Here is a 24,842-nt window from a genome sequence, read left to right on the forward strand (position 1 = left end):
TATAGTAGTTATATTCTTGTACATAGGGGGCAGTATTATAGTAGTTATATACTTGTACATAGGAGGCAGTATTATAGTAGTTATATTCTTGTACATGGGGGGTATTATTATAGTAGTTATATTCTTGTACATAGGGAGCAGTATTATAGTAGTTATATTCTTGTACATAGGGAACAGTATTATAGTAGTTATATTCTTGTACATAGAGGGCAGTATTATAGTAGTTATATTCTTGTACATAGGGGGCAGTATTATAGTAGTTATATTCTTGTACATATCGGGCAGTATTATAGTAGTTATATTCTTGTACATAGGAGGCAGTATTATAGTAGTTATATTCTTGTACATAGGAGGCAGTATTATAGTAGTTATATTCTTGTACATAGGGGGCAGTATTATAGTAGTTATATACTTGTACATTGGGGCAGTATTATAGTAGTTATATTCTTGTACATAGGAGGCAGTATTATAGTAGTTATATTCTTGTACATAGGGGGCAGTATTATAGTAGTTATATTCTTGTACATAGGGGGCAGTATTATAGTAGTTATATTCTTGTACATAGGGGGCAGTATTATAGTAGTTATATTCTTGTACATAGGGGCAGTATTATAGTAGTTATATTCTTGTACATAGGGGGCAGTATTATAGTAGTTATATTCTTGTACATAGGAGCAGTATTATAGTAGTTATATTCTTGTACATAGGGGGCAGTATTATAGTAGTTATATTCTTGTACATAGGGAGCAGTATTATAGTAGTTATATTCTTGTACATAGGGAGCAGTATTATAGTAGTTATATTCTTGTACATAGGAGGCAGTATTATAGTAGTTATATTCTTGTACATAGGGGGCAGTATTATAGTAGTTATATACTTGTACATTGGGGCAGTATTATAGTAGTTATATTCTTGTACATAGCGGGCAGTATTATAGTAGTTATATTCTTGTACATAGGGGGCAGAATTATAGTAGTTATATTCTTGTACATAGCGGGCAGTATTATAGTAGTTATATTCTTGTACATAGGGGGCAGTATTATAGTAGTTATATTCTTGTACATAGGGGGCAGTATTATAGTAGTTATATTCTTGTACATAGGAGCAGTATTATAGTAGTTATATTCTTGCACATAGGAGGCAGTAGTATAGTAGTTATATTCTTGTACATAGGGGGCAGTATTATAGTAGTTATATTCTTGTACATAGGGGGCAGTATTATAGTAGTTATATTATTGTACATAGGAGGCAGTATTACAGTAGTTATATTCTTGTACATATGAGCAGTATTATAGTAGTTATATACTTGTACATAGGGGGCAGTATTATAGTAGTTATATTCTTGTACATGGGGGGTATTATTATAGTAGTTATATTCTTGTACATGGGGGGTATTATTATAGTAGTTATATTCTTGTACATATGGAGCAGTATTATAGTAGTTATATTCTTGTACATAGGGAGCACTATTATAGTAGTTATATTCTTGTACATAGGAGGCAGTATTATAGTAGTTATATTCTTGTACATAGGGGGGAGTATTATAGTAGTTATATTCTTGTACATAGTGAGCAGTATTATAGTAGTTATATTCCTGTACATAGGGGGCAGTATTATAGTAGTTATATTCTTGTACATAGGGGCAGTATTATAGTAGTTATATTCTTGTACATAGGAGCAGTATTATAGTAGTTATATTCTTGTACATAGGAGGCAGTATTATAGTAGTTATATTCTTGTACATAGGGGATAGTATTATAGTAGTTATATTCTTGTACATAGGGGGCAGTATTATAGTAGTTATATTCTTGTACATAGGGGGCAGTATTATAGTAGTTATATACTTGTACATAGGGGGCAGTATTATAGTAGTTATATACTTGTACATAGGGGGCAGTATTATAGTAGTTATATTCTTGTACATAGGAGGCAGTATTATAGTAGTAATATTTTTACACATAGGGGTCAGCATTATTCTATAGATACATGGTAAAACAGTTTTGCAACTTTGTTTAGTAACCCTTTGAGCTATAATGATGAACACACGTATAGCCTAATGTCTTGGTAGATGCGTAATGACCTTACAGGGGTGCCCTGCAATATGTGCAGTTACTTTGCTTATGTTCTCCTTTCTGTTGTCGAGAGAGGTTGAGGCAATTTTATATTTTGATGCTAAAAGTTTTTTCGTTTGAGATTCATTTAATAACAAATATAAACATTGGCCCCTGGATTCTCCTATGAACTAAGCAGGGAAGGAAGAAGGGGGCTGCTGGAGGTCAGTGTCGTGTATTTTCTCACAGGTTCTAGTTTCACATATGATTGTTTTTGTAGCAGATTATGTTAGAGATAATAAACATTGGTTTCCTAATTACAACACCTAGTGAGGATGTGGACTGTATAAGCACATTAGTCCCTGACTTTACTCTGGTTTGTTGTAGAACGGATGGTCGCCATTGTTGGTGGCTGCAGAAAAAGGTCACATTGGAATTGTGAAAATCCTGCTGCAGAATCATGCCAGAGTGGATGTATTTGATGAGGTAAGATGCTACAATGCACCGATATAATATGGCCTCGCCTCGTATCACAGCAGAATGAAAAATACCATATGACAAGAAGTTTTGAAAGTTTCTTATGGTCCTGGTGCCACTGCAGAGTACCGTGTCATACCATTGAATTGTTTACCCCTCTTATTTGATTATGACTGGACTATTATGTTTTTTTTTTCCTTTACCAATGAATGCCTCGCATTTATTATTATCTATCATTCACATGTAGTGTGGCTTTAAGACTCCAGGGGAGCCCAGGGTGGCAGTACCAATGTGGTTCACTGATGGATATGCAGGGCAACCCGCCGGATTATCATGGCATCATTAATAGGTTGCTGGTCTGCATGGTGAACTACATATATCAGAATGGTCAGGCACCCTGTATCCACTATGTGTGGGAGGTCACATTGGGTGATACAGTCTTCCTATTCCTTGTGCTATACTGGATTGATTAATAAAATTAATAATTGAGCATTAGAACATATGTGTGGTGTCATGCTTATGGAATTACTAATGGATGTGCCCATTACATGGGAGAATTGATTTGGGTCTCCCTGTATGTATTAGTATGGGGGAATTGATTGATTATGGTAGTTGTTTTATTCATCCAGAATTGGTAGACATATGGGGTGATTATGAATAAAATGGTTTATGAAGTATCGGTAATATCCCCATTATGCAGAATAAAGGTGATGTGAATGACATATATAGTCCTTTAATTGAATGGGATAAATAGAAGCGCTGGATAGTCAGGTATACGTCCAATACATTTTATGTACATTTCTAGTCCTCCAAAGTGGATGCGGATCTTGGTCTCTTGTAGTGGTTCCCGGCAGCCGTGTGCTTGCGCGGTGGGCCGGTGGCATGACTTGACTGTGCTACCACTTGCGGTGCGTTCTTGATACAACAGGCCTGCGCTATGGATGGGTTGGATGCGCATGCGCCGGTAGCGCGACTGTGTTAACACATGTGAGACGTTCTTGGTACAACAGGTTTGCGCTACGGATGAGAATAGTGCGCATGCGCCGTTAGTATGCCCGAACAGCTGATTATGACGTCGCAGCAGGGAACCCCACACTAATCCCGCGAGATCTTCAGCGAGAACTTTTGAGATGAGGGACGTCAGAGGGGCGCGACTATATCGGCAACAGAGGATCCTTTACGCACAGCATGACACCTACACACTCATCCTGATTATGTATGCTGCACCGGTGGTAGGAGACGTATACACCCAATGATAGTGTACCTGTTTTAATTGTATTTTGCTACGATGTCTGTGATAGGTGGAGGTGGAGCTATGGGGGGTATTTAATGTTGGCATTTGTGTGTATGAACTAGGACTTGATAAAGACTCTCATTAGAGGGTTGAAACGTTGTTTGGGCAATAAAGAAATCTACTTTAATCAAAATCCCCGGAGTGCTGCTCTTCCATACTTTGTACTACCTGAATGATGGTCCAGGATCCAGGACCCTGAATGAGCGTGCACCACTGTGGTGAGGATTATCTTCCCTTTCATACTACAAGGTGGAAAGTGTGCTGTGATCTATCTATCATCTGTCACTATGTGTGGGAGTATACGCCAAGCAGCCACCCCCCTCTATATCAGGAGGCAGTGTGAGTGGGTGTCTCATCGGTGTCCTGCACAGGTGTTATTCACTCCTCCATTTGGTAGTCAGCTACCTGCATGGTGAGAGGAGGATGCATCTATATGCACTACTCAGTCAGTAAGTAACGGCCATTTTCTGTGATTGTTTTTAATTTTTTATATTTCCCCTTCTGTGATCCATTTGTTTTTCCTTTAGTAACATTTTATAGGATTTATATCATCACAAGAATTCTTGACTTTTAGTAGTTCGGAGGAGGACAGTAACCATGTGGTGAGCTGCAACGTATGCTAAATGTTTACAGTCTTGCCAGAGAAAAAGTCAAACTTCACCTGCCAGAAATGCAAGTTTGTGTCTCTATTGGAGGAAAATGTGAAAAGTCTTCAGGAGAGGATAGCTACATTGTAACTCATTAAGAAGCCGATTTTCTTGACAGAAGAGAAATGACCTTTCAGAATATTGAAGGAAAATTAATTTTCAGTGTTCCTGCAGAAGCCGAGGAATGGAAGCATGTGACCCAAAGAAGCCGGAGGATCAGGAGTCAGTCAGCACCCATACTGATCAGGAACTGGTACCAGTGACCTCTGATGCAGCAGAACAATGAAGTACAGCAAGAAATGACTTTACCCACCAAGAACTGCGTAGTAAGCACACAGAATCCTCTAGGTTGGAGAAAAGGAAGTGCTGTTGTGAAGAAGGACAGGAGAGAGGTGTTTGTGTGGGATTTCTTACTGAGAGGAACAGAGGCCGCTGTCTGTAGACCTGACATAACCTCACAGAGGGCTGCTGTCTTCCAGGGGCACAAATCAGAGCTGTGTCTGATAGGCGTCAAGACTCTTCAGTCCTACAGAACACCACCCATTCCTGGAGCAAGAGAAACTGATCACATACTAAAATGTTTCTACACAAATGCACAGAGCATGGGAAACAAACAAGGAGAATTGGAGCTCCTAACACAGGAAGAGAAATATGATGTCATAAGCATCACGGAAACTTGGTGGGATGATACACATGAATGGAACACAAGGCTTGAAGGATACAACTTATTTATAAGAAACAGACCTAATAAAAGGGGAAGGAGGTATTGTGTTGTATGTTAGGAACACATTCATCTCCACAGAGATTCGAGCTTCAGAGCTGGGAGTTCTGTAGAAACTGTTTGGGTAAGAATACAAGGAGAGAACAACAGAAAGGACACCATTGTAGGCATTTACTCTAGGCCGCCTGGACAAGCAGAAGATATGGATGAACTCTTTCTACATCAGATGGCCCAGCTCTCAAAAAAGCATAACATAGGGATTATGGGAGATTTTACCTATCAGACATTGGTTGGGAATCTCTCTAATATAAAAGTAATGGATCCAACAAATTCTTATCCGCTCTTGCTGACAACTTTATCTTCCAAAAGTTAGAAGAGAAAACAAGTGGATCTGCTATCTTGGACCTAATTCTTGCCAACAGGGAGGGAATGGTTGAGGAAGTAAGGGTGGCTGGGACCTTAGGGGGCAGTGATAATGATATCCTTGGATGTTGGATAACAAGGGGAGGAAGACCTGAGAAAACTCAGACCTCAAGGATGGACTTCAGAAAGGTAAATTTCAATGAACTCAGAAAGAAGGTAGGAAGAATCCAATGGCTGGATGATCTTAAGGACTGAAATGTCCAAGAAGGTTGGGAAATATTGCAAAATGAGATTCTCAAAGCACAATCATTAAAAATCCCTAAAAGAAGGAAGAATGGGAAGCATTGCTGCAGCATGTAAATATGTCCCAAAGCTGCTAACTATGGACTTGCAGGAGGCAGAAAAGATGAATATAAATTGTTGCTCTTTTTGACCGTGGGGGACCAGATTTTAGCAAAAAATATTATTTTGGTCAACCCCTTTAAGAAAATAAGTGCAGTATTCATTTCTTCATTTGTCCTCACAACACTGCATGTTTAGGCAGCTGTTACTGTCTGTCTCTTTTGGTTGTATCTTCCAATGATCTAATCTGTATCATGGAAAATATGCTGTCCATTTTTCTTTGGACTACTACTTGCACTTCACCCCCTGAAACTTAGGGAAATAAGTATAGTGTCCATTGCTTCAGTTGTCCTCACAACACTAGATGTGTTTAAGTAGCTGCCTTTGTCTGTCAATTCTGACCGTATCCTCCAATAATCTAATGTGCATTATGAAAAATAGACTGTTTGTCATGGATCGAACCCCGGACCCCCTGTGCTCCACTCGGCAGCTCTCCCTGTTAGCTATACAATCTTCTGGACAGCTCACTTGATGGACCTTAGGCTTGTTCCCAGCTTCTGCTATCCAGTCCCTGTTTTAGCTCCGCCCGGCCCCTGATTAGACATGCTATAAAAGCCCGGCCCTTCCTCCAGCACCTTGCATGATTATTGTGCTGCAGAGCCTTAGTCAAGCTCCTCTCCTGCCTGCTCCAATACAAACCTAAACTGAGACCTACTGATACCGACCTCTGGCTCTCCTCTAACACCTCTCTGGCCCTAGATGGCTACTACACCAGCGACTCCAAACCCAGCGCCAGAAACGCCACACATTTATGTTTTTTTGACTAATATTTTTCCTTCACCCCCTGATACTTAGGAAGATAAGTATAGCATTCATTGCCTCATTCATCCTCACAACATTAGATGTGCTTAGGAAGTTGCACTGCTTGTCTCTTCTGAATGTACCTTCCAATGAGAATATAGAAAATGATCTGCTCCTGTTTTTTGGACGTATACTTGCCCTTCACTCCTTTTACCGAACAAAAGATGAGTGAAAATTAAAATATACATTTGATAAAGTTGGATTAATTGACTGTTAGTTCTGTTAGTATTGAATCATCTAAAGGCTTTATGGGGTAATGAGATATTTTAGACATCCACTGGAAACATTGAACATCCAGACACTTTTCAGGATTTTGTGATACATTTTCTTTCTTAACCCACAGAGCCGGTTAGCGTGATAATAATACAATAATCATTCATATTACTGTTCCTCTTCATCTACAGCATGGCAAAGCAGCCTTACACCTGGCTTGTGAGAATGGCCATGACAAGATTGCAGACGTTTTACTCTGGCACAAAGCTTTCGTGAATGCAAAAACCAAGCTTGGTCTGACTCCTCTCCACCTGTGTGCTCAAAATGGCTTCAACCAACTTGTGAAGTTACTCGTAGAAGCTCACCTGGCCAGTATAGACATCATGTCCCTGGTAAATACCATCCTCCTTATAAGACCTATCCCAACTAACCACAAACCCACTGTATGTATAATGTACTCTGATTCTTGTCCTGATAAATCAGTGATCTGTTGTCATGGCAACAATTGTTTCTTCAAAATTCTTAAGATTATTCTAGGTTGATATCTATCATTATAGGCAGCCGTGTCTGAACTAGAGACACCACCTCTTTGGTTGCTATAAGACCCAAAAAGATCTAAGGGTATCACTTAAGATTGGTTCAATCACTGTTTATCGTGGGCTTTATTACCTTGTCCACAGTTTTATATCTACACAATCAACAGAAAATTAGCAAATAAGATAGAGTTAGCAATGACCTCAGGGTCTCACATAACTTCTCTTCTACAAGGGATGGTGGGCTTTAAGCTCCCGTTGTGGTGAGGGGGGGGGGGTGGGGTGGAGGGAACACTTGGATAGCAGGAAACTATTTTGAGTTTTGTAATGAGGTGGTTCTTCATTGAAATTAAGGAACATGTTACTACATGCTTCTTCATCTCAAGGACTCAATGAAGGAGGTCAACATAAAAAGAATAGCAGTGCACCCAGCCAACCTCAATGTCCACAGTTCTCTGTATAATAACACCCTAATAACCCCTTCATGCCACAGGGCATAGATTTAGGTCCTGGACACATGGGCTTCCTGGGCTGTTAAGCCTTTAAATGACTCTATCAATTCTGACAGCTGCATTTATATACCCCAATCTGTGTTCAGGGGTCCCTAATGCCCCCGACACCCCGTAAAGAGATTGTGGGGTGCTGTTTGACTGCCAGGGCAGCCTAGGGCCCTCTGAAGGCACATCCTGATAGACTGCGTCTCAGAATGCAGTAAATGTAATACCATGGTATTACAGTATATTATATTAGTGATCAAATGATTACAAGTTGAAGTTCCCTATGAAGACTAAAAAAAATGTAAATGTAAAAATGTTACTACCGGTAACTATTAGAGAAAGTTAAAAGTAAGCTACCTACACATGGCTAGTCGCGATATTGGGCTGTGGAGCTTGGCCTGATATCGCGCTCGCCATCGTGCAATTCACCCCCGATCACTTTTGGCTAGTAGCAATCCTCCGGCATGGCTTTCAGCCGCATTGGAGGATAGGCAATTGTTTGTCATTGCTTTCAATGGGAAACCTTGTATCGCACTCGCTTGCAGATCGCATGTCGTCTGATGTGTTTTTCTGTCCCATTCAAAACAATAGGTGATGCGTTCCGAGGAACGCAAACATTTACGACATGCCTCAATTTTTTACCGGTGCAGGAAAGAATCGCTCATTTATATGATTCCATTCAAAAGAATAGGGTTCATATTTGTATCTCGCAACGCACAAATCTCGCACGACTTTCTCGGCCGCATGAAGGTCGTCGTAATAAAAGCTTACAAAAAAAACCTTTTCCCATATTTATAATAAAAAATCTAAATAAAAAAAACAAATATATATTTATTATCACCGTGCTCATAAAAGTTCGATCTGTCAAAGTCACGCACTATTTATATCCTGTATGATGAACATCGTCAGAAAAAATAATACCCAACACCAGCGATCAGAAGGTCAGACGAACCTGACAATGATACCAAAAGAAACTACAGAAAGTCCAGCAGAAAATGAGCGTCCGCACAACTATATCAACTGAGAAATAAAATCATTATGGCGGTTAGCAGAAGGCGACTGAAAATAAATTGCCTTTAAAAAAAAAAATTATAATTTTTTTCAAAGTAGCACAGTGAAAAAAAAAAACTATATAAATTGAGGCCTTGTTCACACGAGCGTGTTTACGTGCGCACAAAACTGCACATCTGTTAGAACCATTGGTTCCCTTTGCACCTGCAAAACATAGGACATGCGTGCGCCATAGGTCCATACTGCGCATCAATATTGCGCACAGTAGTCCCCTTGTCACTGAACACTGTGACAGCACTGTGACAGTCTTCAGTGACAAGGGGACTCCCCGCAGGGAGTAAGGAATCCCCTGCCACAGCTGTGGTAGAGGATTCCAATGTTCTGCCATTGCTTTCAATGGGGCCGCCGCTGCTGCGGGCGTCCCCATTGAAAGCAATGGGCTGCCAGCAACCTCTGCAATAATTTTCATGGAAGGGCTTTAAATATAAGCCTTTCCCTGAAAATCATCCTTAGCTGGTGTAAGAAATAAAAAATATATATATATTCACCTCTCCACCGCAGTCGGGGCTCAGGTGCGTCTAGCCGCTTGTCTTCCTGCACTGCTCTGAAGCTATTTCAGCAAGGGCTGTATCTGATTAGCTAAGTGCTCAGCCAATCACAGGCAGTGCCCAGCCATTCAATGAATTCAGCCAATCAGATGCAGCCCTTTCAGCAGGTGGGAATTTTAACCCCCCTTCCTGCTGAAAGAACTTCATAACAGTACTGGAGACCAAGCGGCTAGACGCGCCTGAGCACCAACAGCAGCGGAGAGGTAAGTATATATGTTTTTTTTTATTTTTTGCTACAGCTAGGAATAATTTTAAGGAAAATCACTGCGAGGGGTGCCGGCATCCTATTGCTTTCAATGTGGCCGCCGGCAGCACCATTGACGGCAATAGGCACGCAGCTTTGTTCACGCATGTTTTGGCACATGCGTGGACACACAGATTCATGCACACACACGCACGTGCAAAACAACGCTCGTGTGAACGAGGCCTTAGTCTCGTCATAATCATACTAACACACAGAATAAAGCTACTATGCCATTTATGCCACAGTGTGAACGCTTAAAAACAAGACTCCCGCCCACATCCAACGGGCGGTAATCAACTTCCACTCCATATACTATTCTCTCTGAATTCCCAGAAGTGTACGCCATCAAGACCAAGAACAACACCCAATATACATGTTCTGGGATTAAGACCGATATCGACAAGATGGACTGTCTTAATTCTCTCTCGTGCCCCACTCCAAAATTCACACAATTTTACACAATCCCAGACCACATGCAGTAGATCTGCGCCATCCATGTAACACCTCGGCCAGTCTGAGTGTCATCTAATATCCATGTTATACCACTTTAATGGAGTGCGATAAACTCTCTGCACTAAATACAATTGATACAGGTAGAGACATCATTGGAATCAGACACAACACTGCGGCCCGTTTATCTTCACTAATACGGCCAAAATCGTATTCCCATCTTTCTTTTACCTTTATTCATTGGGAATTGCTGTAAATAGTAAGAAAGCATCTGTCTATATGAATAAGATATTACACCCATCGTAGCTCCAGAACATCCAAGAAAGTTCACCAAAGGGTGTTGAACCGTAAGTACTAGAGATGAGGTAGTATACTTGCTAAGGCACATTACTCGAGGGAGTAGTGCCTTAGCCGAGTATCTCCCCGCTCGTCTCTAAAGATTCGGGGGCCGGTGGGGGGCGGGAGCGGCGGGGGAGAGCAGGGAGGAACGGAGGGGAGATCTCTCTCTCCCTCTTTACCCCCCGCTCCCCCTTGCTCCCCGCCGCAACTCACCTGTCACCTGCGCTGGCCCCCAAATCTTTAGAGACGAGCGGGGAGATACTTGGCTAAGGCACTACTCGCTCGAGTAATGTGCCTTAGCGAGTATACTCGCTCATCTCTAGTAAGTACACATACTGACCGACCCTGAGCAGTAAACTCATGTCGTAACTGAAGAACCTGCAACAAATAAAATCATAAAGATCTCTAAATTGTTCAAAACTGTAAAAAAGACCCCCAGAATGTACCTGGCCCAAAAGATTGCCCCTCTTCTCACACGGTGAAAATTCCAAAATATATCAAAAATACACATAATAAGACCCATAGATACTCACATCCCCCGTATACAACAGCGGATCATCTGCATATAGTGAGATACGTTCCTCAATTTCTCCATACTGCAATCCAATTATATCAGCTGATTGCCTTATCAAACCAGCCAGGGGCTCGATTGCCAAGGCAATGAGGAGCGGGTACAGGGGTGACACCCCGGCCGTGTTCCCTTCTAACACATCCAGTATTATGACCATTTACCCTCACTCTTGCCCACGGCTTCATAGAAATTTTTTAAAGTTTTTCACATTTAATAGTTTTATTGAAAGATACAACTCATCCTGCAAAAACAAGGCTCAGACAGCTCCGCCGATAGAAAATCAAAGAGTTCTGATTTTCTGAAAGTGTGAAGGAAAAAGCAAAACTGACCAAAAAAAGGGTCTGCATCCTTAGGGGGTTAATAAAAGGGGTGTTCCTCAATGCAGAAGGGATGGTGTAGGCATAGAAAACTGGTGTCTTGCTGTTTGAGGCTTGTAGCAGAGATGCAGGAGAGACTCAATCAATGTGTCCCCTGCCTCTCAGGACCAATGGGTAATTCATTGTGAAGTGTGGGTTACATAAGACAGTGTGGGGTAGAGAGGTCCCAGCAGCTGTCTGTCTACATCAGTTCAGGTTACTAAAATTTTGGGCAGAGTATTTAGACTGGTGAACTGGGTCCAAATAGAACAGAGAATTATAAATATGTTGCGATTGTGAAACAATTTAGCTCTTTTCCAGCCAATACCAGTCATTAATTTCCTTTTCAACTGATTACTGTTGCAGACCAAGCGAACCCCTCTGCACCTGGCTGCCCTGAATGGTCAACTGGACGTGTGCAGCAGTCTACTGCATATGAAGGCCGATGTCTACGCAGCAGATATTGTAAGATTCTGTGGAAATTCTATAAGCATTGATGCAATTAAACATAAGTAGATGGGGGACAGGCTGGGGTGGAGTTTTGTGACAGACCGGTCACATACTACTTCCTGGGAATTGACAAGGGGTGCCTATTCATCCTGCTGGTAGAGCTGAAAGACAAAAAAATAAAGCCGCTCCCGTAGTGTGACACCATAGGCACAAGTAGGATAGAAATGGAGCACAACCTGGTGAGATATACCATTACCTTAGTAAGTTGTGCAAAATCTAGGCACAACACTGTGGAAATTATATATTAGGAAGGCACGCTGCTCAACTAGACCTATTAATTAGTCAGGCGGCAGAGTTGAGGATGGATTGGAGGGGTGCAAAAGTATTGGCTAGGAGGCTGTCTGGGGTGTAACTAAAGGCTCAGGGGCCCTGATGCAAAATGTGAGCTGAAGCCCCCCCTCTATCTGTATCTGTACCCGTACCCATACCTAAACCATGCTGCACAGAGACATAACTTGAAGCTTCTGGGCCCCAATGCAAAACCTGTAACAGGGCCCCCAACTATAATGCTTCATTCATAGTACTGGGCACCCTATATGGAGAAGGGAGGCCTCATGGGCCCCCTAAGGCTCCTGGGCCCGGGTGCAGCCGCATCCCCTGCACCATCTATAGTTATGCCCTCGGAGGCTGTAGAGAAAAATATTGCAGTAGTCTAGATGGGAGATGATGAGGGCATGCACTAGCATTTGTGTTGCTTTGGGTTGAGGAAAGATCGTATCCACAAGATGTTTTTGAGTTGGAGGTGGCAGAAGGCGACAAGGGCTTGTATGTCGGGTTTGAAGGAGACTTATGGGATTGGGGAAAATGTGGAGCCGTTGGCTGTGATTGATAAGATTGGTGGCATATTGAGTGAGGTGGAGAAAAGATAATGAGTTTAGTTTACTCCATGTTGAGTTTTAGAAAGCACGAAGATAAAAGGGGGATATGCCTGATAGACATTCTGGGATTCGGTATTCATCAGTCTTAACCACTTCCTGACCAGAAGCTATAACCCCCTTCCTTACCAGGCATGGACCGACCAGACATTTACAGTCTATGGACAGTCAGGAACTGGTTAAAATCTGGAAAAAACCTTTAAGGGACTAGACTGAAAGAGAGCACATAAAGCATAAGAAACCTGCCAAGCCAAGTAATCAGCCAAGATACAGACTCTTCTTTGTAAGACGACTTAACACTTCCTTGTATGGAGCCTGTATTCCTTTGTGGGCCATGGAACCAGGAATTCTCATGTGGCTTCAGAACCAGCGGTGTGGTCGGACATATATAATAACACATTTGTGTTTCTCGTGTTGGTGACGCATGTTGGCTGCATAGTATTTGCTCACTGACATCAGAGGCGGCACTTCTATCACAAGTGTCACATCAGACATGAAAGGCTTGAACGTCGGTCACGCTAAGTATCTCTTCCTGGATTGCTCGCTGTGTTTGAGATCAGGCGGCCGCAGTACACTTCCCTTTGGGTTGCTCCCTTTCCTCCCAGTAATTATTCTTCTCTACCACTGATGATACTCAGGCTGCGACCTTGCATGGAATGTGGAGAGAATTTCCTGGACCTTCCTGACTAAATTTGTGGACTTAAAGTGTACCTGAGTTTTCAACAAGTCTTCTAAAATACCCTAGGTTCTCCTTACCTGCTCATTTCTTGCGGGTTGCACCCTGTTTGATGTCTGCAAGTTCTGATTTGTAGGTGGTATTCCCCATTTTTCTGTTATTCTGCTGTTCGAAACCCACTTTCATGCAGGAGGTGTGTAGCAAGCCTACCATTTTGCCAGTAGTTCACTGTCCTGTACTTCCTTGCCCTTACTTCCCATGCTGCATTGCACAGTCTGTGGTCCAATCAGCAGGTGGGCAGTATCTATATGCTTACCCCTCTACTCTCTCAGGACAATTCAGGCATTTGGGCCAAAAAGTGAGTAAACCCAATACAATGTGGGTACACACATAGACACATACACATACAGGAGAAGCAGAGATTGTGGAGATTATTATCATAGTGTCTGCAGATCTGTTGATCTGAAGCCTTCGATTGCACGGGAGCCTCCTATGAAGGTAGCTCCACCCCCAGATTGTTGAGGAAACGTCCCTGTGTCTTTGTTACTAAAGAAGCTCTGTACCTTACGACAGACAGTGGATCTCAGAGAAGCTGAAAGTGGGACCCCTAGGGGCAGCCACTTCAAATGTGATTTAAAGTGGTAAAAGAACAAAATTAGAAAAAATAGAAAAAAGTTAATGCCCCTTTTAAGGAGATTTGTCAAGCATTTCAACCAGATTTCAACCATTCTCTAGAGGCCACAAAGACTGTTAAGCTTAGCATAGAGTTTTGTGCAGTTATGGGCAAGAACTACTTATTCCTGAATTGCAGATAGAGTTTTGTATTGCGGAGGCTTCAGCCTTTCTCATGGCAGAACATCTTACGACTATCGTGAAACTTCTCCAAACGACAACCTCTTTACCCCTCAACAACACGGGAGGTACGTTTTCATCCTGGCTGCCTGGTACTTTAGGCAACAGGATGCAAACTTATGTTCTGTGCATGGCACGGGTTCAGACGCTGAGCCTGTGCCATCTGTGGCGGGAGTGAAAACACCAATCTCTGCTGTTAACCCCTTAAATACCGCGATCAATGTTGATAAAGACATGTAAATGGTTCATAGAAGGAGCATGCTCCCTCTGTGACATCATTGGCCCATCACAATGTAATTGTGGTGAGCCGATGGGTTGTAATGGCAACCGGGCGCCATTACCTGGTGTTCGGGTCTGCCATAGCATATGATCGCTAGCAATAGTGAAAATACAGTGCAGTACAGATGTACTGGAATGCATTATCATAGCAATCAGAGGATTGGGGGTTCAAGTCACCTACAGGTACACACAAAATGTAACAAATAAAAGTAATAAAAAAACATAAAAAGTAGCAGTGAAAAAAATACCTTTTTGCCCACTTTCCCCTCTTTTAAAAAAAATACAATAAAAAAGAAAAAACACGTTTGATTTCACCTTCTCCGTAACAACCTGAACAATTCATTTAACACCCTATTTATGCTGCACGGCAACAACAGTTTAAAGAAAAACTAAAAAACTGAGACAAAATGCTTATTTTGTTCATTAAAAAGTACCAATGAGACCACAGCTCATTACCCAAAGTACAAGCCCTCACAGAGCTCTGCTCATGGGAAATAGAAAAGTTATGGGAATTTGAATGCAGCGATGCAAAAAAAGAAATTTCTAAAAAAAAGGAGTTTTATTGTGCCTCTGATTGGCTGAGTGCTGTGATGCTCAGACAATCAGAGCCAGCGCTCGATGAACCAATCACAGCCATTCATTGGCTGTGATTGATTCATTGAGCACTGGCTCTGATTGGCTGAGTCGCGGCCATCAACCAATCAGAGGCACAACTCCTTTTTTTAGAAATTTCTTTCTAAATCAGGGGCAGCACTTCCTAGAGGCAGGGATTTTCTAATCCCCGGCCAGAAGAGATGCTGAAGACAACTGCCAGGGACCGGGTAGAGGACAGGCCGGAGCTGTACAGCAATTCTTAGGTCATGTATGTGTTTTTTAAAATTTTCCCTGCAGTTAGGGCTTACTTTAGGGCTTTGACAGTAGGATTTCCTACTGTCAAAGGTGCATCGCACCGCACAAAAACTGCATTTTCATGCGGCATGGTGCAATGCAACAGAGAGGAAGGTTCCATAGGGAAACATGGGCTACGAAACCTCACAAGTCATGTGCATATCGCAATGTAACATGTTATAAAACATCGCTAATGTGAAGTAACCCATAGCTATCGCCCCAATCGTACCATAATTCATCCATAATTATAATTATGTGCCTTGTGTTAACCCTCATTACCTGGGTTTGCTGGACCTTCACCCAAGAGCAGACCCAGGTAAGTCGACCTTTACTAAAACTACGGGCTCCTGCACACGGACGGATTTGATTTCGGAATCAGGGGTCGCGGCTGCCTCTGGATTTCACAGTAAATACCACCCATAGACCCGCTGCTTCCTGTACACGAGCAGAAATTGAAGTCAATGTAAGCCGTCCGTCCGGCGGCCCTTCTGCAGTGAGCACTGCAGAGAGTCGTGGGATCCGCGTCATCACCTAGCGATGGTGTGGCTCTATCTGTACGGCGCTCTCGCAGTACAGAAAAGGAAGAATACAGATAGGTGAGCGGGGTCACCGGCGGGCACAGGGTCAGATCCTGCTGTCGTGTACAAGACACCTAATTGGGTAAGCCTGGCCTAGACAAACCCCTTGTGAACTAAGCACATCATCACAAATCCCTCTGCTGGTTTGTTACAATGTATCAGTCTGGAGTCCAGGCAGTTTAGCTGTAACACAGCCACCAGATAAGCAGCATTACTGATCTTCCTATCATTTCCCTCTCTCCCAGCAAGGACAGACGCCTCTTCACCTCGCTGCTGAAAATGACCACTCCGAGGTAGTTAAGCTGTTCCTGAAACATCGACCTGAGCTGGTGACGTCGGCCAACATGGAAGGTTCCACTTGTGCTCATATAGCCGCCGCCAAGGGCAGTGTCGCTGTGATCAGAGAGCTTCTAAAGTCTAATATGGGTGGTGTGACCTCGGCACGGAACAAGGTAAACTTGTAACCTGCAGAAATAATGGCCGAATGATAGATTCTGTACAAACATTTGAAGGATAAGACCAGGTCTTTTTTAAAAGGGCATAAATATTCACCATTAGACCCGATTTTCTAGTTTACATATGGATTAAATATAGAAACAGTTGAGTACTTTCTTTTGTTCTGCTCCTGAGTTACATCATGTATTATACCCCAGAGCTGCACTCACTATTCTGCTGGTGGAGTCACTGTGTACATACATTACTTATCCTGTACTGCTCCTGAGTTACATCCTGTATTATACCCCAGAGCTGCACTCACTATTCTGCTGGTGGAGTCACTGTGTACATACATTACTTATCCTGTACTGACCCTGAGTTACATCCTGTATTATACCCCAGAGCTGCACTCACTATTCTGCTGGTGGAGTCACTGTGTACATACATTACTTATCCTGTACTGATCCTGAGTTACATCCTGTATTATACTCCAGAGCTTCACTCACTATTCTGCTGCTGGAGTCACTGTGTACATACATTACTAATCCTGTACTGATCCTGAATTACATCCTGTATTATGCTCCAGAGCTGCACTCACTATTCTACTGGTGGAGTCACTGTGTACATACATTACTTATCCCGTACTGATCCTGAGTTACATCCTGTATTATACCCCAGAGCTGCACTCCCTATTCTGCTGGTGGAGTCACTGTGTACATACATTCCTTATCCTGTACTGATCCTGAGTTACATGCTGTATTATGCTCCAGAGCTGCACTCACTATTCTGCTGGTGGAGTCACTGTGTACATACATTACTTATCCTGTACTGATCCTGAGTTACATCCAGTATTATACTCCAGAGCTGCACTCACTATTCTGCTGGTGGAGTCACTGTGCACATACATCACTTATCCTGTACTGATCCTGAGTTACATCCTGTATTATACTCCAGAGCTGCACTCACTATTCTGCTGGTGGAGTCACTGTGTACATACATTACGTATCCTGTACTGATCCTGAGTTACATCCTGTATTATACTCCAGACCTGCACTCACTATTCTGCTGGTGGAGTCACTGTGTACCTACATTACTTATCCTGTACTGATCCTGAGTTACATCCAGTATTATACTCCAGAGCTGCACTCACAATCCTGCTGGTGCAGTCACTGTGTGCATACATTACTAATCCTATACTGATCCTGAGTTGCATCCTGTATTATGCTCCAGAGCTGCACTCACTATTCTGCTGGTGGAGTCACTGTGTACATACATTACTAATCCTGTACTGATCCTGAGTTGCATCCTGTATTATGCTCCAGAGCTGCACTCACTATTCTGCTGGTGGAGTCACTGTATACATACATTACTTATTCTGTACGGCTCCTGAGTTACATCCTATATTACACTCCAGAGCTGCACTCACTATTCTGCTGCTGGAGTCACTGTGTACATACATTACTTATCCAGTACTGATCCTGAGTTGCATCCTGTATTATGCTCCAGAAATGCACTCACTATTCTGCTGGTGGAGTCACTGTGTTCATACATTACTTATCCTGTACTGATCATGAGTTACATCCTGTTTTATACTACTTATACAGGATAAGTAATGTATGTAAGCCGTGACTCCACCAGCAGAATAGTGAGTGCAGCTCTGGAGTATAATACAGGATGTAACTCAGGATCAGTACAGGATTAGTAATGTATGTACACAGTGACTCCACCAGCAGAATAGTGAGTGCAGCTCTGGAGTATAATATTGGATGTAACTCAGGAGCAGTACAGGATAAGTAATGTAGGTACACAGTGACTCCACCAGCAGAATAGTGAGTGCAGCTCTGGAGTATAATACAGGATGTAACTCAGGATCAGTACAGGATAGGTAATGTGTTACGCCTGTCAGCTCATAGTTAATTCTGCCAGCACACCTTGTTCTGTCCAGACGAGCCAGGGTTAACATCTCCTGTGCCTTCCAGTCAAGTTAATTACCCTGCTGTGTGTCTGAGAGGTGTGCTGGTGATTGACAGGTCTATCTACCTATCGGCTCCTCCCACCTTCCTATAATATCCAGCTCTGGCTGCCTGGAAGTGGCCGATTATTGTTCTGTTGTTCAGTTTTCAGTGTCTGCTGAGTAGTCCAGCTACTCTGACCTGCTGGTAATCTAGCCCTGGTACTTTGTGCCATTCCCTCTGCTAGCTAGTCTGCCTCGTTTAGTATCCTGCTTCTGTCAGCTTGTCCACTAGACCTCACTGTTATCAGCCAGGCCTTACCATCTGCCTCTGTTCTGTTTGTATTGTTTCGTGTTGGTTCCTGTCATCTGACTTTCCTGTCGGTACTAGTGGGTAGTAGTCTCTTGCATAGGTACGGCGGTCCCTGCCTGTCCCCCCTAGTAAGCGTAGGGTCAGAGTTGGCGGCCTGGACATGTCCACCATCAGGGCTATCTCCAGGAAGGGACAGTGGCGTGGGTGTAGATCAGGAAGCCCCGCGCCATGTGTACCTAAGCACCCCACTAGTACCGTAACATAATGTATGTACACAGTGACCCCACCAGCAGAATAGTGAGTGCAGTTCTGGAGTATTATCCAGGATGTAACTCAGGAGCAGCACAGGATAAGTAATGTATGTACACAGTGGCTCCACCAGCAGAATAGTGAGTGCAGCTCTGGAGTATAATACAGGATGTAACTCAGCGTCAGTACAGGATAAGTAATGTATGTACACAGTGACTCCACCAGCAGAATAGTGAGTGCAGCTCTGGGGTATAATACAGGATGTAACTCAGGATCAGTACAGGATAAGTAATGTATGTACACAGTGACTCCACCAGCAGAATAGTGAGTGCAGCTCTGGGGTATAATACAGGATGTAACTCAGGGTCAGTACAGGATAAGTAATGTATGTACACTGTGACTCCACTAGCAGAATAGTGAGTGCAGCTCTGGAGTATAATACAGGATGTAACTCAGCGTCAGTACAGGATAAGTAATGTATGTACACAGTGACTCGACCAGCAGAATAGTGAGTGCAGCTCTGGGGTATAATACAGGATGTAACTCAGCATCGTTACAGGATAAGTAATGTATGTACACAGTGACCCCACCAGCAGAATAGTGAGTGCAGCTCTGGAGTATAATACAGGATGTAACTCAGCGTCAGTACAGGATAAGTAATGTATGTACACAGTGACTCCACCAGCAGAATAGTGAGTGCAGCTCTGGGGTATAATACAGGATGTAACTCAGGATCAGTACAGGATAAGTAGTGTATGTACACTGTGACTCCACTAGCAGAATAGTGAGTGCAGCTCTTGAGGATAATACAGGATGTAACTCAGGAGCAGTACAGGATAAGTAATGTATGTACACAGTGACTTTACCAGCAGAATAGTGAGTGCAGCTCTGGAGTATAAGATGGGATGTAACTCAGGAGCAGTACAGGATACGTAATGTATGTACACAGTGACTCCACCAGCAGAATAGTGAGTGCAGCTGTGGAGCATAATACAGGATGTAACTCAGGAGCAGTACAGGATAAGTAATGTATGTACACACTGACTCCACCAGCAGAATAGTGAGTGCAGCTCTGGGGTATAATACAGGATGTAACTCAGGAGCAGTACAGGATAAGTCATGTATGTACACAGTGACTCTACCAGCAGAATAGTGAGTGCAGCTCTGGAGTATAATACAGGATGTAACTCAGGAGCAGTACAGGATAAGTAATGTATGTACACAGATAGTCCACCAGCAGAATAGTGAGTGCAGCTCTGGAGTATAATACATGATGTAACTCAGGAGCAGTGCAGGATAAGTAATGTATGTACACAGTGACTCCACCAGCTGAATAGTGAGTGCAGCTCTGGGGTATAATACAGGATGTAACTCGGCATCAGTACAGGATAAATAATGTACAATGTTGACCATTTATCTTTATATGCACATGTAATGCCAGTTAAGTGTTGAAACAGTTAATAGATTTAGACTTTGCTTCAGAAATTATTTAGTTACTTTCTGCCCCCAAAATGTTACTATTGTTTGCTAAGCATTTCTTGTATCCCCTATCCCCCGCCTTGTGCAATGAAGTGATGACGGATATATTTGTGTATCTACAAGACCTTTGATGTAAGTGTGTACAATAGCAGTGGATATTCCGGTTATGTCCGGTCGCCCACATTGTCCTGCAGCAGAGGAATAGCAAGGAGACTAAGGAACCTTCCACTGTGATCCACCGTATGGCAGGAAATCTTTTCTCACCTCGGGTGCTATAATGTCCGTGTCCTCTAACATCTGTAGGCATCGGCACATGTCATTAGAGAGAAAATGCTCCTTACTATAGATGTAAAGATAAACCACGGCTGTAGCCCATTATTCTATGCAGTAAACTACAAAATGGCGCTTGTTGCGTGGGGGGCGGAGGGGTACTGTCCATGTCCGGGATTGCAGATCCACAACCTTCCACGTGACCTGTTAGGGCTTGTTCACACGTGTCTGACAGCCGCCATTATTTGCTCCATCCTAGGAGCTGAACAATGGAAATAGTGGAAGTGCCGGTTATGGCCCATAGTGGACCCAAATGGAACCCACTGAGTAGAATGGCTTCCGTTCGGCACTGTTATGCACTCTAGGATTTCCCGGGTGAAATAATGCTGCATGCAGCGCCATTTTGTCCAATATTTTCACGGAAACCAGCAATAGAGGCTCCAAACTGAACCTCCGGCACTGATGGGAACAGCCTTAGGGATGTGACGGTTAACAAACTGCTGACTGTCCTAATAACCATCAACAGTGTTGGCAGCAGGTCTGCAATTGTCAGCAGATGTTCTGCTAAAGATGTCAACAAAGTTTTATGTTGAGTCCAGGGGCATTACTAAAGTCTCACATTACATTGCTGCTACCATACCAAGTCCAAACATTACCATCATACAGCCAAAATACTAACGACCACCTGACTGAGTGAGTTACATGTGATGATGTCACCATCATGTAATAAGGGGCAGAGCTCAGAGCCACGGTGACTGATCACATGATGGTGACATCACAGGTCCTGTAAGCACACGGCTGCTGGTTTAGGACCTGTGACCAACTCCAATCCCTTTCACTATATTATATCAGTAAGTGGTGAATTGCACCACCAGAAACACTGAACAAAACCACTATACAAAGGTCAGTATTACCAATAACATCACTATACAGGGCCAAATATTACTTGCACCATGACTGCTACCATTACCACTAAATACTGACTAATATTACCACAGTGTTTCTGAATAATAACACACTATACATAGACAAATATTACCGCTATACCAGGTCCAAATATTACTGCCACATCATGACTACTAATGTAATCACTTCATAATGACTGAGTAATATTACTATACTGTTACTGAATAAAACACATTGTATAAAGGCTGATATCAGCGTATAGTGGTAGATATGAGTTCTGCACAGACACTCTGTAGACTGTATAAGTGATAACAGTATCATTATATCCAGTGATCACAGGTGACGTTTTCCCTGACTGGAGGCCTACACTTTTCACATCTTTTCTGTCTGGCCCAGATCTCCATGATGACTTCTTCCAGCCGTGACTTGTCTCTGTAAAGTTGGTAACAGAAAACATTTTTGGCTCCTCGCTTTTCCAGCACCCTGCCAATGGTTTCCCAACCTACACAAACCCTTCATCCTTCCTCTATATCCAGTGTGCTCTTTAAAAAGTAATAATGTCTGTGAGTGCCCCCTTAAAATAGTGCCTATAAGTGTCCCTTTAGAAGTTAATAATGCCACCTGTCTGCCCCTTTGAATGCTTTAGTGTCCCCCTAGTGCCCCACTCACTAATGGTACCGCATGAGGTCCCCTTGACTCGGTAATGGTGCCCCATAGTGGCTCCAGTTAGATATGTTGCCCCCACACTAAGTAAGAGTACTCCCCAACTTAGTATCTATACCCTCTTAGTGCCCTTGCTTTGTAATAGCACCTCTTGGTGCCCTCAACTCAGTATTGATGTCCCTTTAATACCCTTTTACTGAGCAATAGCGCTCCTTTGTGCCCCCCAATTAGTACTGATACCCTTTAGTGCTGTTGCGAATAGTGCTCCGCACTCAGTAGAAAAGCCCCCTTATTAACAGTGCCTCTTAGTGACCCCTATTCAGTAGCATTGCCACAATGCACAGTAGGGTCTGGCTGGTTGGGGAAAGGTTATGGTGATAAATGTAGATGTGTAGGTCAGGACAGCCAAGGGTCAGTAATAAGGAGGTGTTCAGAGATGTACCAAGGATGATCCGAGGCAGAACCTGGAGATAGATCTGAGCTCAGTATCTAGGACCCTGGTAAGGTACCAGGTGTAAATCCAAAGGAGCAAATCAGGAGTGGAGGTGTGCATGTGATAAATTTGGGAGAAACCTTTACCTAAGGTTCAGGCAATGTCTGTAAAGCCAGGAGAATTCAAAAATGCCATCTATAGCGACAAAACATTTTTAATGTCTTCCTTTCTGTTGATCCAGATTAATGACTCCACCCCCCTGCATCTGGCGGCATCGGGGGGACATGCAGAGGTGGTGAAAGTCTTACTGGAAGCGGGAGCATCTGCATCGGATGAGGATGCGGTAAGTTATCCAGGAGACTGGATCTCAATCAAGGGGTTGTCTGGTTTATTAAGATGTGTTGCAAATATTCTACTGGGGGATTTTGAGCCAGCGAAGGGGAGAGGGGCTTCACTCTGCACCCTTATCTACTAACTAGAGCGTGGAGGACTGGGCACATCAGTGCTTTACATGGGCAGTTCATTGATTTTCTATAGGAACGGTGTAATACATCATTTTCCCTGTGGTGGCACTAGCAGCACACTTGGACATTTTTCATTTCCATTCAAAGTTTTTGCCCCCCACATGTGTACTAGCGAGTGGTCCGAGTGGGAGTGGATGGTAATGGGGAAGGCAACCTATGGGGCAGGGGTGTGGCTGTGATGTAGGCTTCTGCCAGTTGTCCCCCAGGGACATAGAGCAGCATGGTGATGTGGCATTTGGGAGGAGGCAACAACTTCTCCACGTGTAACCCCTTAGTGACCAAGCTTTTTTTTGTTTTTCCATTTTCCTTTTTTCTTCCCCCCTTTTTTAAAAGCGTAACCCCTTTATTTATCCATTGACGTCGCTGTATGAGGACTTGATTTTTGCGGGACGAGTTGTATTTTTCGATGGTGCCATTTATTATACTATATAATGTACTGGAAACCTTTTTAAAAATTCTAAGTGGAGAGAAATGGAAAAAAAATTTAACTCCGCCATCTTTCGGTGCGTCTAACTGCAACAAAACTGACCTGATACCTTTATTCACTGGGTCGGTACGATTGCTGCGATACCAAACTTATGTCGTTTTTTTTTTTGCTGTACTATTTGTATTTTTTTTTTCAAAGATATTTAATTCTTTTAACTTATTTTCTGCCGCCATCTTCTGCGCACAATAGCTTTTTTATTTTTCTCTCGACATAGCTGTTTGAGGGCTCCTTTTTTGCGGGACGTCCTGTAGTTTGTGTTGGTACTGTTTTGGAATTCATACGACTTTTTGATCGCTTTTTATTGTATTTTTTCTTGGAGACTGGGTGACCAAAAAAGCGCTTTTCTAGCGTTATTTTTTTTTCTGCTGAAGACGTTCATTGTGCGCGGTAAATAATGCGCAACGTTGATTGATCGAACTTTTACTGTCGCAACGATACCAAATATGTATTTTTATTTTATAATTCAGATTATTTTATTATAAATATGGCAAAAGAGGTTTTTTTAAAATTTTTATTCCTTTTTTCTTATTTTTTGAAGTAAATAGTTAAACTTTATTAATCTTTATTTTACTTTTTACAGACGCAGCGATACAAAATATGTATTTTTGTTTTATTATTTAGATTCTTATATTACAAATATGGCAAAAGGTTTTTTTTTTAATCTTTTATTACTTTTTTTTTAATAATTAGTAAAACTTTATTGTTCTTATTTTACTTTTTTTCTTAGTCCCCAGAGGGGACAACAACTTGTGATGCTTTGATCACTCCTGCGGTATGATGTAATACCATAGCCAGAGGCTAACTTGAAGCTTCTGGGCCCCGATGCAAAACCTGTAACAGGGCCTCCAACTATAATGCTTTATTCATAGTACTGGGCTCCCTATATGGAGAGGAGA

General features: G+C 42.6%; 1 protein-coding gene across 1 annotated transcript in view; it reads left to right on the top strand.

The window, feature by feature from the left end:
- Positions 1-24,842, top strand: part of LOC136578586 (serine/threonine-protein phosphatase 6 regulatory ankyrin repeat subunit B-like) — a 121,764-nt gene that overhangs the window by 79,172 nt on the left and 17,750 nt on the right. The window contains exons 16-20 of the mRNA XM_066578735.1: positions 2,439-2,537; positions 7,161-7,361; positions 11,945-12,043; positions 16,482-16,688; positions 23,177-23,278. Coding sequence (XP_066434832.1) covers positions 2,439-2,537; positions 7,161-7,361; positions 11,945-12,043; positions 16,482-16,688; positions 23,177-23,278 — 708 coding nt within the window. The remainder of the gene's footprint in view (positions 1-2,438; positions 2,538-7,160; positions 7,362-11,944; positions 12,044-16,481; positions 16,689-23,176; positions 23,279-24,842) is intronic.

This window comes from Eleutherodactylus coqui, chromosome 9, assembly GCF_035609145.1.
Source record: "Eleutherodactylus coqui strain aEleCoq1 chromosome 9, aEleCoq1.hap1, whole genome shotgun sequence".
NCBI lineage: Eukaryota > Metazoa > Chordata > Amphibia > Anura > Eleutherodactylidae > Eleutherodactylus > Eleutherodactylus coqui.